Genomic DNA, 16,018 nt, shown 5'->3' with positions numbered 1-16,018 from the left:
ATAAATGATGTTGAGGTCGAGTTATCTGAAGCAATTTATCATCGCGTTGGAACTGACCAAACAAATCCGTTCGAGTTAACCTTGTGTTTGAGATGAAATGTTACATTTTATCCGAGGGCGAGTTATCTGAGTTTGACTGTACTTAGCCATGAAAAATTCCCAAAAAGTTGGGGCGGCTCAGCCGGCCAGCCGCCTTAGGGAATACGGACCTGAACGTAACATTAAAAATCAACTTAGGTTACACAAAGTTTTAGTAACTTTTATCAGAAAATATCTGTTTTTTCTTAATTGTGATGTTTTTGATGTTTGAAGTGATCTGATTGCCAGAATGTTTCAAGATTAAAATTGACAGAATATGATCGCGGTTGAAACGCTCACAAAAAGATGTGCCAAAATAACATAACTAGCTGTACAGCTAGTTATGTCATTTTGGCACATTTTCTGAGAACATACTGGAGTGCATCACTAGAGCTGCTTTTCTCTCTCATTATTGATATCGGCTATTTTGTTCAAGTTGCAGTGATACACATTGCTATTCTGTCGGTTTCTTCGTCGAAGTGCAACTATAGACATGATCGCCATTTTTTGCTTGAATCTGAACATCTTAACTGCGATCAAATTTTGTGCATTTAATATTGATTCAACCTGCCAGTCAGATCATTCCACTGAAAACATCAAAAACAGTTGCAGATGGTAAAAAATACTGATATTTTTTAATGAAATCTATTAAAATTTTGGGTAAGTTCCTCTTTAATATGAGGCTGCATAGTAGTTATTGAGATGATATACTGTAAAACTTTAATTTGAACGCCATGGCACTTTATTTTATAACCCTTTTCCTATAGTGTCGCTTTATTAGAGGTGACATTCAAATAAAGGGTGATGTTGTGTTTTCCAAATACCTCATCAGAATATTGAGAAGATAAATTTGATTATGAATTGAATGCCAACTATATTTTGCCCGCTCCTTCCGGCGGAGCGACATGACCCCTTTTCAATAGAAGAAATTTATTAACTTACCTCCAACTTGTCTCTAAATAAATATGCATGGAGAAGCTGATGCATGTCTTTACCAGGTGATATCTATTGCTTGCAATTAACCTTTGACGATCTTATAGTCTGCATTGCAGTTTGTTAGAGCTTTAAAGTTTTTTATTTCATTCCAAATTGGAAAGCATATTTTCATATTACAACCTAATTTAACAAGATTGCATAAAAGCTTATTGCACTCAGTAATATGTTTGCTACAGCTTGCAGTTAAAACTGACTTTTCATGTGCAATAAATACGAAGTTATGAGCGTTATCCATTGTAAGCCGAGTTTATATAACCGCAATGATGCTATCAAATAATATGCAATAAACTTGTGAGCTCCTAAGTTATATAATAATAATAATAATATATCAAATGGTACAAATACATATTTAAGAACAAGCAAAATAAATAAACCATATTTATAATGCATTCAAAAACAAAAATTAAATTTAGAAACAAAAATAATAGCATCATTTGCTCGGACAGTTGTACTCTAAGTGCTGAGCTGAGCTAGTCGATATTAGCATCTAAACTAATTTTAGCAGAGCAAAACTTTTATGCGATGCTATGTACATTTCTTAGTGCAAAGTAGCCTCAAAATTTTACATTCTAAATACGTAGTAGCACAGATTCAATCTTAAACGGGCAAAACCTTTTTTACATGCATCAACGTACTAAATACTTTAATTACTAATTAAAGTTACTAATTATTTCTGTGGAGTAGCATTCAAATTTTGATGAAATTATTGTAAACACTTGGAGTTTAAAAACAAACTTCGATACGAACAGAAACACTTAACGAATTATTTGTTATTGATGGTTTTATGCGACTCTTTTCTACTGATCACTTGCTATTATGTGTTCATAAAGATCAAGAATTTCAAATAGTGGTGGTCAAATAAAGTGGTATTCAATCAAAGGGTGGCGCTTTATTTTTTAACTCTTCTCCCATAGTGGGGCTCAAATAGAGGTGACGGTCAAATAAAGTTAGCGTTTAAATACAGGTTTTACAGGTTTTACGGTAACTAACTACTCTATATTAGGCACAGAACTTCATGCTCCGCAGCATGATTGAAAACAGTGGAGTCAAGTGCAATGTGTAGACAATTCTTTTATGAAGTGGTAGCAACTTACCAACTTACTCTCAGTGAATCAGATGGAGGGTGAGTTTGGCAGCCAATTGGCCGATCACTATTATTCCTATGAGCACTTTGATTGCACTTATGCTGGCCTAGCTCTCTCTGACTCAATTTTGGATATTTGCCTAGCAACAATAATCAAATTATGGAGGAATTTACAGCAAACGCATAACAGAGAAGCAGCTTTCCAGCTGTTAGCACGGACTGTATTACTTATGATAACAGTAAAATATGTGTCTAGTCGTTAGTAGGTCAACTTATGATTAGCAGGGCTGTGATTCAAAACACTAGAGAAGCATTAGCAGTGGTATGGCCAGTGGTACGACGGGCAACCAACCACAAGCTAGCTAGTATTACAGCAAAAAAACTGAAAGCTGTGACTCCACAATGGGTGGGAAAAGCTAGCATGTGTGTCAATTTATAATTTCTATACCTTGAGTAGCTGGTATAGAAATTACATATAGCTCTATCTAAATGAGAACTAAAAGCATAAATGTTGATCGCAGTATTAGGCATCATTGCAGATTCGTTTTTCTATAAAAAGAATTATGTAATTCTTAGAATAAAGGTTTTATCGGCGCTACTACTATCAGATCTTCATACTATCAGACTATTGGCATTATCAAACTGGCAGTCTTCAGAGATCTAAGACTAAGAGATCTTCATACTATCAGACTATCACCACTATCAGACGGGCAGTCTTCAGGGATCTAAGGCTAAGATATCGTCATGTGTGATAAAAAACTGCACAATGCTTTGGAAAACCTACAATATGATTGTTTGGTGCTTGTGATAGAGGAATGGTCTACATAGCTAAAAGTTATGAGTTTGAATCCTGACAGAAGGAATTTTTTTTCAACTTATGAGCATGGTTTTTGTTAAGAAGATGAACAAACGCAGCTCTCATTATGGTAAATACATGAATATTACAGAGAAATACAGAATGTTTGCAAATGATCTACGAAACCAGATGCAACACTGGGTAATAATGTTAGAATCACTCAATTTTTCGACTATATCATTTAAAAATAATTTGTTTAAAATCTTTATTCATAAAAGCAGTTACAGTGATGTCATTTAGCATGTATTTTTCTTATGATTGTTTTAGCCGCCATCAAGTGTTGTCGATTGTAATCTCGAAATATCTTAGTTGTTGAGTCACCTCAAACATTAAAAAAGATTACAAATTACAGAAAAATACCAACACTTTTTGATGAAATTTCCTAAAATACTGTGCAAGTTTATCTTTAAGGTTGAAAGGTTAAAGTTGAGCATTTGACCCAGCGGTATTGAAAGAAGGGATGGAGTAAAATCTATCGAGGTAGTCTGGGCATGTAATACTAGAAGGATGACTTGCAACAAAATTCACATTACAGTTATTTGGTATCAAAAGGTCCACCATGTCTTACTCTGCTGGGTTGTAGGTGCAAAGTATGTGGAAATGTGATTACAAGCTCTTAAAAGCTCAAAAACGAACAGTTAATCGCAGCCATCATGAAAACGTCATAGGTTGGAATCTCTTTATTCTGATGACGTTCTCAAACAATTTGGTTATTCTTTTGACACGTGGTGTTATCACATAAAAATAAAGGCCAATAAAAAGCTCAATATTAAACATTTAGTAGCACTAGTTTAGCATAACATTAGTAGCACTTATGACAAAGCTTTGGGTTCAACCAGAAAACCTGTCTCAAACATAGATACTCACCACTTTACAGCTTCGTTTCAGCATGGTCTAATCATTTATTCGTAATCTGATCATGTGACCCATACTTCCTGCCAAATGGCGCAAACATTTTTTGCAGCATTTTTTTACTGTCACAGGTGACCAACAGGTTCGTCATATCTATCAGAGAATGATATGTACTCCTTCAAGCTAACGTTAAACAATTAAACGAATTTTCATGGTAGGTTTTGAGATATCAGTACTATAAGTGACAGCATTACAATGATGATGAAACAGATGTGTAAGGACAATAGACATGATTTTATTGAATGCGTGAAGTATATTTTTAAAAATATTTCGACGAATGAGGTTGCATGAAAGGGTAAACAGAAGCCATAGTGTTAATTTACATCCCATTTGAGTCGTTTTGGAAAGGGATTCCGATCTACGGCATTTTCATGATGACTGCGGTGAACTGTTCGTTTTTGAGCTTCTAAGAGCTTGTAATCACATTTCCACATATTTTTCACCCACAACACAGCAGAGTAAGACATGGTGAATCTTTTGATATCAAATAACTGTAATGTGAGTTTTGTTGCAATTCAACCTTTAGCATAAACCTGCTATTACTCTACTTTTTCCAGTTTCCAAAAACTCTTCTTATCTTTGCTCAACGTGCGCTTCTCTATTTTGCTATGAAATACTGCTACCAGAAATAACAATTTTTTGATTTGTTACCACTAAGCGTGTCTTATCTTGCATGAATGGTAATAGATCTATGGATATGAAAAATTTTAACTGGTCACCGCATAAAAAGGGATAAACCAATTGTTGCATAACTCAAATCGTGATACGTTTTGCTGACATTATCATGCCTTTTTGCACAGGCTTTGGTCTGCCAAAAAAAGCAGAACAACCAAGGCTATGCTGCTTTACTGCTGCAGGTAATGAACTATGAATCGCCCTTACACACACATGATTAGTTTATCAGGAGCTCTGCCAAATATTTATCATAGCTTCTGTCGATAGCATTTTGCAGCCATAGCTAAGGTAGACAGCACTCTATAGATGTTACGACATGTTAAATGTAAACAGAGGGTGAGTTCATCAGCAGTTTATGTTCATTTTTTTACGGTAACCATTGTTGCTAGTCTAGCGCTGTCAGTAGTGACTCAGCCTATAGAAGACTCTCTCCTCCCCCTATTGCAAATAGTGTATGCATCGATTGAGGTACACAAGAGTACAAAATAACCAAATAGGACTCAGTTTTCGGGCTATAGATCAGCAAAAGAGGTTGCCTGAGATGATTTTCGGTCAAGCGCTTTTACAATTTTTGTTAACATACAATATTTTATGCATCAATTGATGTAGAAAATAGTCCACAATAACCAAATAGATATCCTTCAAAAAATTTTATAGCACCCTCAGTTTATGCTTCCTATATATACTATAATCTAGCAATCGTTATATCCAATGCAGCATTTTTCTTTAAAATTGTGAATTGCTGTATCTCAATTTTGTAGTTTTGTAAAACCTTTATTTGAACGCCGCCTTCATTTGAGCGCCACCTCCATTAGAGCGCCACCATAAAAGATGGGTTGAAAAACAGAGCGCCATGGCATTTAACTAGAAGTTTTCTAGTATTTATTTTACTATAGGCAAACAAATTTTTCATGAGTGCTAAAAGTGTAGAGTTGAACATATTTTTATACTTACATTGCTACAAAGATCGTAGTTAGTTTTAAAAGCGTACAATAGTGTGCTCATTAATCCTTAGGCTACATCTTACAACAAAATATAGTTATTTAATATTTACTATAATAAGAGTTGTGTCCATTTGTCTATCCAAAGCCTCACAAAGAGCAATAGGAAAAAAATAATTGCATTATATGACAATCAAACCCAGGTATTCAAACTCAAAGCCACACACATTACAATTGCACTGCAGTATCACTTTCCCACACTAAGAATAATTGTGCGCATAGGTATTACACATAATTGTCTCTCACGATGCATATGACTGCCAGCAAACTGATTGTGATAAGTTACCCAGTCACATAGTTTGAGTGATAAACTAGTACTGGTACACAAAATAAATATTGTTGTAGTAGTTACTATATTACCTGTTATTATTAAATATTTTAGTAACTAAATAAACCACTCCCTCATCACTGCAGCTCAAAGCTTGATTTTGTTAATGAAGTTTTTAATCAACTCATAGATTGTTTGTGATAATAGTGAATGCTGTCATTTCTTAAACTCATGTTTCGAGTTTCTCAGTTTTTATTAATTAATATAGCTGTGATGGCAGAGCCTTGTGACCAGGGCCGCCTAGATCATTCATACTACCTAAAAGAAAGAACGCGCGAGAAATGATAAGCAGGAGGTAAAGCCTATCGCATGAGCAAGAGGATACAAGGAGTGCGATGCCAAGGAGCCAGCAGAGCTGGCGTAGCATAGACCTATTAACTATACCTCTTATTAGTATAGCTAATAGGTCTACTAGCGCAGTCCTTCTGCAATGTTTATGTTGATGGTTGCTTATTGCATTGTCATCCTGTGGTTATATACATATTGGTCAAATATATATTCTAGTGGTTAATACACTCGGTGTATTTATTTTTACATTCTTGTGGAGAGAAAAGGGAACCGGTAGTTCCTTTTACATAACTTACTAGCAATAAACTCAGCATCGCTTGGAGTTTTTTTTACTTTTAATGCGAATTTCTATACCGGTTTCACGACGCGTTCATCGAAGACAACTCTCTTTAATGCATGATAAGGCGCATTTTTGAGTTTGTAATCAAATGGATTGTTACACATTCATACAGAAAATGAGAGTTTTCTGAATGAATGTGTAACAATCCAATTGAGCTCGGCATTGCTAAAAGTGGCCCTGTTTTTGCACATCGAATAGGCCATAAGTAGAATGTGGATGGCTGGCAGCCTACAAAAAAATCATATTTTGCTGATAATCAGCTCATATGACTGACTAATTTAAGTGGTCATTAATTTTATTTTCAAAAAGGGCTTTTTGGTCAAAAAATCCTGTTATGCGTAATTTGAACATAATTTAACCCCACCCGAGTAAACGCTTCTAACTCTTTTCTCACAAGAGAATATCTTAAACTCACGGAATACAACTCTCATTATAGTAAAGACTATTCCAAAACTGGACAAAATGGTTAATCGGTGCATTTAGTTGGATGTTGGTCTACACAACTGGATGTCATGTGTTCGAAGCCCCTACATGGCAACCTTTTACGAAGCTCCGCATTCACCGCTTGCATTATATTTTTAGTTTGATGCTATCAAGCAAGATCACAGCATCCGAGCTTTATAGATACGTGTAATTAAATAAATCACATTACTGATGTTACTTGAGACGTTCTGCAGCAGCACTAACTATGATACAGGCTGAGCCTCACTCCGTAAACTAAGGCAATGGACAATTGAGTGTTTAAAAAAACAAGTTTTTTTGTTTAATGAGATATAGTGAACCTTCGCTTTAGCATGCAATCTTTTTGCCATTTGAGTGGAAGACTAAAAGCCTCCATCTTAGTTTAGTTTATTGGCCATGGCGTATGAGCTTATTAAACTCTCTTGGCTGATATTGCGAACCCACTCCAGGCCCAGTTATCTGATTGCTCACACTTTAATGATAACTTGAGTTGTACACCTCGCAAAAAAATGTGAGTATAAATGTATTCAAACACTCTTGCGAAAATTGGTTCTCGTACCTTCCAACCCAGTGAGCTATTGTCTGCCAGTTTTTTGTTGTTGGCATGTCTAATAAAATCAACTTACTTTCCGTCCTCCAATTCTGTTATCTTACAGTGCAAATGCTTCCAGGAGCGCGAGATCACATTGTAGCCATCCTCAGCATGCAGGCCACTTAGTATTTGCTGGTTGTATGTAGTTACTAGTAAGTACATTGCCTACTTATAATTGGATGCTTCCCACATCAGTTGCTAAGCGTATTAGAGCTATAGCTGCCAACTGAGCCTGGCCTATAACAGTACTGAATAGGTCGGTATGCATGACATAGTGCGGAGCATATTGTTGGGTTAATACGGTAACAGCTTGACAATAAAAGGTACATTTATGATCTATTTTCTCCCTATAAGAAAGTTATTTTGTGGCACCTGCCAGTAACACAGTATTGGCTGGAGTAGGAACTACAAGCTCCACAAAAATAAAAGGTGCAGCTTTTGTTGGGGATTTACTGTATATTCTAATAGATTTGTTATAGGCATCTGTAGGGGAATAAGTAGGTGCAGTCATGCATGCAGGTCATCTGCTTCGCCTAATTAAAAAAAAATTGCACAAAATTTTAGTGAATTTTATTAGAAATTATCTGTATTTTTTTATTATTTGCATTGTTTTTTATGTTTGAAATTGTCTGACTGCCAGGATGTTTCAAGATTTAAACCGACAAAACTAAGTCATAGTTGAATCGCTTAGAAGCAAAAGACATGCTGACATGACGTCAATAAATGCTCTCGTTGCTATAGTTAATATAATTGATATCTTCAGTGTTGCAGTGTTACATGTCTCTATTCTGTCAGTCTTTGCAACTATAGACGTCATAATCGCACTTTCGCTTGAACTGAGCATTGTAGCCACGATCAAGTTTTATCCATTTTAATCTTATAACATCCTGGCAGTTGAATCACCTCATACATAAAAAACAATCGCAGCTAATGGAATAATGCTGATAATTTCAGATAAAATATACTGAAGGTCTGTGTAAGGTCATCTCCAACAGTTACCCATCCATCTGCCATGAAATGCCAAAGATGAGTAAAAAAAAACTTGTGAACAATGCAAAGGTTTTTGTCAATCACAATTTTAAGTTTTTTAAATAAAATGCATGTAAAAAAAGCAATTATAAAGAGTGATTTTCAAAGGAAAGAACTACAAAGCCGTGGACAAACCAATAACCAATTTTTTTTAACATATCACACCGACATAATTTTCTCACATAAAAACCACCAGCGTTTGCCACAACCATCATCATTAATTCTGCAGTCACATGTGTGAATACAGCGGGTGCTGAGGCACTCTTCTCCATTCTGAAGGTTATTCGGCTCTCCTGGACACCATGGCAAAGTGTCTGCCAGCTTTGTTGATACTCCTTGCCATCTGAAAACGTTTTTGTCTTTTCTGCCACTGATCCAGATTTCTTCACCTCCCCAATCTGTTAGTAAAAGTAAGTGAGCTATTGAATTTCTTAATGCCTAAGATTTCAGTTATGGTCATTGAAAATATGTAAAAACATGCTTTAGAAAAACAAGTGTGTTGGTTTCACTAAGTTTAAATTTAATTTAACCTAACCCCGCAGTACCCAGACTTACAATAAAGTAGGATGTTCAATGTTTTACTTTAATTTACATCAATATGCATCTCTATTTTATAATATAAAAATGCAATTTTATATTATAATTCTAGTTTACAATATTACACTACCTACTACGATGTTTTTAGCCGGTGAGTTTAACAGGTTACTTCAAATTTGGAGGCGATAAAAAATGGCCTCCAGATCACATGACTCAGATCACATGACTCAGATCATTTGACTCAGATCACATGACTCAGATCACATGACCAGATCACATGACCAGATCACATGAAACTTAGTATCATTGAGTAGCTAAAAAAACTACTCTTTCCAGCCTGAGTAAAATTTTTTTACTTAAATACATATTTAAGATAAAACAACTCTACAAAGTTATGTTTACGTATCATATACATCACAGCGAGTACTATGGGGTTAAATTAAGTTTAAATTACGCATAAGAGAATTTTTTGATCAGGAAGCCCTTTTTGAGAACAAAATTAAGGTCCATTTAAAGTAGTCAGTCATATGAGCTGATTACCAGCAAAATATGACTTTTTTGACATAAACAAATATCAGAATTTGTGAACTAAAATTTGTCAAATGGCTGATTTTACAGATAACGAAGGAATATTATATAATAATGAGCTGAAAAATTGGCCTATAACAAGTTATGCGATCTGGAGGTCATTTTTATTTAGTTATCTCTAAGTTTGAAGTAATAGGTGAATATATATAGAAGTGAATAATATAGGTGAATAATATAGAATGAATAATATAGAAATGTAGTTTTTTTTGTATTATACATTACTACTGAATGCCTGGCATAGCACGAGAAATAAAAAATTTTTTATACAAAAAATTTATTTTCATTTGGCTATGTTTCTTTACCTAATGAAATTGAGTGACTTCATCTAGTTAAAGTATTTACTATAATGAGAGCTTTGTTCATCTCTTTTAAGCCAGCGTTAGGAAAAAACATTGGGTCATGATATCTAATGCCAATATGATCTTCAAGCGCGCTAGTATGAAGCGTGCCATTTAATCAATCGGCATTAAAGATTGGCAGGTTTATTAAGTATGATGTGCGTAATTATTCAGTATTTTATGGATGCGTAGTGTAATGGATCTGTCCACAGAAGTAGAGGTTACAGAGATCAAATCCAGTTAGAGGTGAATTTTTCGCGCCTACAACTTAATCGCCATAATTGGACATACAAATGACTAACACAAATATATAACTGAGATGTTGAATATCCTGCTTTATTGCACTGTCTGGGTAGGGCGGGTTAAAATGGATTGACAAGGAGGTAGAGTTCACTGTCAGGAGTGATAGAATCTCTCATGACAGCCAGTTAGGTCGCTGTTCACATAGCAGCGAGTTTATTTTGTCTCAGTTATTAAGAACACCGAATATGTTTAAGAAATATGTTTATTAAGAAAATCGTATCTATCGTATCTCACCACAAAATATGGGCTAATGCTCAACAGTTGCTAGCATGCTGTTAGTGAGTATATCATGAATTTTGAAATTGGCAAGCAATTCAGTTCTTTGCATGCCAACTTGCAATAACTTGACATTTAAGTGCATCGAGTAACACTGGTTAAATCATAAAATTTTGCTCGTGATTTAAATGTGCTCTTAAGGCTGGTTCATGCTATACCCAGGGTTGATACTCTGAAAGAAAGACCTACCTGGATAGTCCCAGACTTGGGTATTGTACCCCCAATCACCTGGTTGGTCAATTTGAATTTGGATATTGTACCCCCAATCACCTGATCGGTCAATTCGAAATACACCCCTAAACACGTGGAGTTCCCTAGAGGGCGCCCAGGTTCCACGCCCTGCTAAACATCTAATATGATTCATGCATTAATAAAGCAGAAAAAACCTACAAACAAAATTCCCAATTTTATTTAAATACGTTTTTATTTCGGATTTTTCGTTTGCTTAGTATTGCAAAAATGATTGTTTTTTCTTCTGCAAATGGCTTAATTTTTGTTGCTAACAGAGACCAATAGATTGTAGTTTACTATTCATAAAATAATTAAACAAAAAAAGCAATTAGCTAACCATGAATCAATTTATAAAAACCGTTTGTGTGGCGACATAACAGTCGCTCTGCCCACCAGCGTCAGTATCGCAAAATGACAAAATGTCGCTATGCCTGCAAAAGGGTTAATAAAACTGATTCCAGACATCAACCATCAGATCATCATTTTCATTTAAAAATGAAAAAATAATGAATATCAATGAAAAAAATATCATATCATTCGTTCTGAGTATTTTGCAAAAGGGTTGCTAAGATGATGCAGTGTCGACTGTCTCTTTTCCCTTCCTTTCCCGTCAGCAAGCATGCAGATTTTAATGCAATCTGCATTAAAATGAAGACTGGAATTTCAATGCAATTTTTTGGTATTACTTTGGCTGAATAAAACCTTAATGAACATGGGCCTTTTTACTGGCTTGGCTGTGGAAACCCCCCGCCCCCCCCCCTAAAGTAGCAAATTCATTGACAGTGCCCAATGGTCTAAAAAAAAACCCTAAAACGTGATTTTGGACAAATCTAATGGGTCTTTTAGGGGGAGTATCAGCCCTGGGATGCTATATTGCTGCTTGTCAGCGTTTTCCTTTCAGTGGTCATCGCCAATTATGTCAACCGTGAACCGATAGCATCGACGAAGCAACGCGCACACGTCGAGAAAGTTTGCAGCTGTCAAACTTTCCTGATTTTTTTCCAAGCATCGACGACCGCAATTCAACTGTGAACCATTCCGGCGATGGTAATTCGCAGTCATGGAGAGCGTGAATTATTCATATCCGTTTATGATAGTCACTGCGAGAGTAGTATTTAATTCCAGCATGTGAAAACAAAGCGGTTTCTTCGCAAAAAATTGAAATGAGAAATGAGAACACTACATCACGAAGCATTTCCTGATGCAAGCAGAATAGGTTTGTGATAGTGTGAACACGGTTATCATCGACGATTACCAAAGTATTGTTATGTCAACGCCGATATACGGCGATACAGTGTGAACTAGCCTTGAGCATGCAGTAGCACTGATAGCTGGCATAAGCATGGTGGTGCCTGAAATTTCTATCGTTTTCAATAATTTTTGAGCCTGCAGGTGGGTGTTTAAAAGACTGGTTCTCAAAAACCAGATGTAATTTTAAAACCACATATTTCGGCAACCTGGCAGAAGGCATGGACGATATGTGTGTAAAGTTTGGATGCACTTGGGCCAAAAGATTGGATACGCACAGCATTTACATAAACAGAAAAATATACAGACCGCTCGATAGGAGCAGCAGACACCCACCTGCATACTTTCTTGCACTAACACACAGTGCAAGCAGTTGCATTGTAGTCAATAGCCACATTTTTAGCTAATTTTGCGTGCATCATTGGTTTGAAAGTGACAGCCATATAGGGTTACTGCGGTTTGACCTTTAGTGATGTACAGTTTATAAGCTGTCACCCGTGATTTCCTTCATAAAATCTACCCCATTACTCTTTTAAGCGTTATTGCCAAACAAGGTTACGAGCTTTGCAAGGCATTCCTCTAGTGCAATGTTTTCCAACCTGGGGGAAATTCCCCCCCTCCCCCCCCCCCTCCCCCCCCCTCCCCCCCCTCCCCCCCCTCCCCCCCCCCTCCCCCCCCCCTCCCCCCCCCTCCCCCCCCCTCCCCCCCCCCGGGGGGGGGGGGGGGGGGGGGGAATTTGGCATTTTAAAGGGGGGAATTTTAGTTTTTATAATTTCGCATTTTTCGAATGCGCTTTTAAGCCTTAACAAAATTCTAGATGTGTTTTCTCTTCTTATTCCTCTTCTATTACATGTATATTCTGGCTGGGGTAGTAGACCAAGTACCTTTTACTGTGCATTCATTGTAATACAGTCTGCATGAAGGTACTGTAAATGTAATAATCTTTGCCAACAATTTGGAAAAATTTCAATAAGCCAGCTTGACCTTAATTAATGACCTTAGTAACTAAGGTCAAACTAAGGCTTAGTTTGACATTCACTATGTTTCCATGATGCGCAGTGCTTCGGAGTTGCGCTATCTCCAAATCATGGAAACGGCGTCTTCGCACTGAAATCACTGCGCACTGATCAGTGCGAAGCCAGTGCAAATTCGCAGCAAGGAAACAGCGACTGCGCAGTGGCTGCGCATAGCTCTCCTGCCGTGGAGACGGATTCTTCGAGGGCCATAAACTAGTACAAAGGGTGTCCTGCTAATCTTGTTTTTTTACTATTCTTCCGATCTTCTTTCACCTAAATTTAATTATGGTCTGCATTCACGAGGATGATGAGGTGATTACTTTCCTGGACTTTGTTATCGATGTCAACACTTTTCGAAAAATAGGTGGCGAATCCTAAATTAACGTTTAAATAATATATTACTTAAAAATACTTATTAAAAATATATTACTATGTAAAAAGTGTGTTAAGGTTTGTAAAACCTTGTGAATGTGTATTGTAAATAAAAGTATAATTACGAAAGAATCATAAAAAGACCGTTTATGACGTTCGGTATCCGTGATCGATTCTATTTCTCCATCAGGCGATTCGATTTATACAATTTTTCTTCTCTGGCTAATTTGCGGTATTTGCTGAAAACCACTGCGCAGCATGGAAATGTACAATCCCCTCGACTTCGGAGGGGGCTGCTTCGCAGTACTGCACACCATGGAAACATAGTGATTGTGCTGCTCACAGTGCACATGTATTTGACACAAGGAAACACTCACTTATCAACTACTGCATCACATATAAAAGAAAAAAAATCTGTAAGATTCTTTGTAAAAGTATAATAACATATATGCTCACATTATTGTTTCCTATTATCACTCATGCTATGTCTTACTCGCTTTTCTGCAAATAAGTCACATAATCATGCATCTATTATAGCAGTAGATCCAAAAAAAATATTAATACAGTCACAGATGACTGTTATTGTACAAACAGATACTAACTCATTTATAATATTTTTCAGCCGCCGCTTTATTTTTACAACTATTAATTAGTGCAAGATGTCAAAGGCAAAGAAACGAACCTACACTGAGAGTTACTTGGATTATGAGTTTTCGTATCTTATGAAAAACGGTCTTCGGCTTCCGCAATGTGTGATATGCCTGAAAACTTTCTCAAATGACTCCATGAAACCCGTTCAGTTGAAGCAACACTCACAAAAAATTCACCCCACACTAGCTGAGAATGACCGAGATTACTTTTAGTCTAAAGAGCAGCAAGTAAAGAGAAGTAGACTTGATGCAAGTGGAGATCTCTATGCTCATAGTAATGCACTTATTACAGCTTCATGCGCTGTTTCCTACTGTATTGCTCAGTGTAAAAAGCCACCTACAATAGGAAAGACCCTGATCAAGCCATGTATGTCAGACTGCGCATCAATAGTACATGGAAAACCAGCTGGGCAAAAATTTCAAGACCTCCCACCATCCAACAACACTGTGAAGCGACGCGTTGATGATATTGCAGCAAATCTTGAAGAGAAAGTAGTTGCTAAGATTAAAGCATCCCCATTTTGGGCCATACAACTTAATGAGTCAACTGATGTTACCGGTCTTTCCCAGCTATTGGTGTATGGTAGATATGTGCATGACACATCCATTGAAGAGGAGTTGCTGTTTTGTCAGCCCTTGCTTAGAACAACTTCAGCGAGAGATGTGTTGAAAATAGTTGAAAATCTTCTTGAAAAGGCCAAGTTAGGTTGGGAGAAGTTAATAAGTGTATGCACTGATGGAGCACCTGCTATATTAGGATTTAGATCAGACTTTGTAAGACAGATCAAGCACAAGAACCCTGATATAGAAGGAGTGCATCGCTTCCTTCACCGTGAAGCATTAGCATCAAAAACTCTTCTACAAGCGTTGAAATCAAACTTGGATGTGAACATAAAAGTTGTGAATTACACCAAAGCATCAGCACTAAATACCTGATTGTTCTCAGCACTATGTTCTGAAGGTGCTGTCGTGTTTACAATTTTGTTATTTCATACGGAAGTGAGGTGGTTGCCCAAGGAAAACATGTTAGGCAGGCTCTTTGAGCTACGTCCGAGGTTACGAAATTTCTTGAAAGTAAAGGTCAGCATGAACTTTTAGCAGCCATGAAAGCTGATAACTATGTATTTGAGACTGCATACCTGGTTGATACATTTGCCTCGCTAAACAAGTTGAATTTGAAGTTGCAAGGATCAATCATCATTTCCTTGCCTTTCATGACAGCATTGATGCTTTCAAAGCAAAGCTGGTACTGTGGCATACACGAACCTGCACTGGGAACACGGTATTCTTTCCCACACTCACTGAATTATTGGAATACAAAACTTGCTCCTGGTAGTTTAGTGGCAACCATTACTAAACACCTGTCTGATCTCATAACAAAATTTGGATGCTACTTCCCTGAGCTACCTTCAGAAAAAAAGAAAATTCTCAACATCACACGAAATTCATTTCAACGCACTGTTGAAGAAATTCCAGAGAAGCTACAATAGGAGTCTGTTGAGTTGGTTAAAGGTTGACTTGCAACAAAATTCACGTTACAGTTATTTGGTATCAAAAAATTCACCATGTCTTATTCTGTTGTGTTGTAAGTGCCAAATATGTGGAAATGTGATTACAAGCTTTTAAAAGCTCAAAAACGAAAAGCCGCTGTAGATTGAAATCTCTTTATTTCGATGACGTAACCATGAAATTTGGCTATCGTCTTGTCACGTATGTTCTCACATGAATTGAAAGGCCAATACAAAGCTCAATATGAAACTTATTGTAGTACTAGTTTATGACAAACACTTCGGGTTTCACCGAAGAACCCGTGTCAAG

The 16,018-nt window shown here is 36.7% G+C and overlaps 2 protein-coding genes across 2 annotated transcripts in view; one reads left to right on the top strand and one right to left on the bottom strand.

Annotated features, from left to right (window-relative positions):
- Positions 1 to 7,665, bottom strand: part of LOC137408402 (uncharacterized) — a 47,362-nt gene extending 39,697 nt beyond the window's left edge. The window contains exon 1 of the mRNA XM_068094917.1: positions 7,647 to 7,665. The gene's annotated coding sequence lies outside the window, so the exon portion shown is untranslated. The remainder of the gene's footprint in view (positions 1 to 7,646) is intronic.
- A 6,904-nt stretch (positions 7,666 to 14,569) lies between these two features.
- Positions 14,570 to 15,136, top strand: LOC137407993 (zinc finger BED domain-containing protein 5-like). Its single transcript, XM_068094383.1, has one exon. It carries the CDS (start codon positions 14,570 to 14,572, stop codon positions 15,134 to 15,136), a length of 567 nt encoding a protein of 188 aa, XP_067950484.1.
- Positions 15,137 to 16,018: the final 882 nt, after the last annotated feature.

Source organism: Watersipora subatra, chromosome 11, assembly GCF_963576615.1.
Source record: "Watersipora subatra chromosome 11, tzWatSuba1.1, whole genome shotgun sequence".
Lineage (NCBI taxonomy): Eukaryota > Metazoa > Bryozoa > Gymnolaemata > Cheilostomatida > Watersiporidae > Watersipora > Watersipora subatra.
The sequence above is the reverse complement of the archived record's forward strand: the minus strand, read 5'-3'. Positions and strand labels throughout refer to the sequence as shown.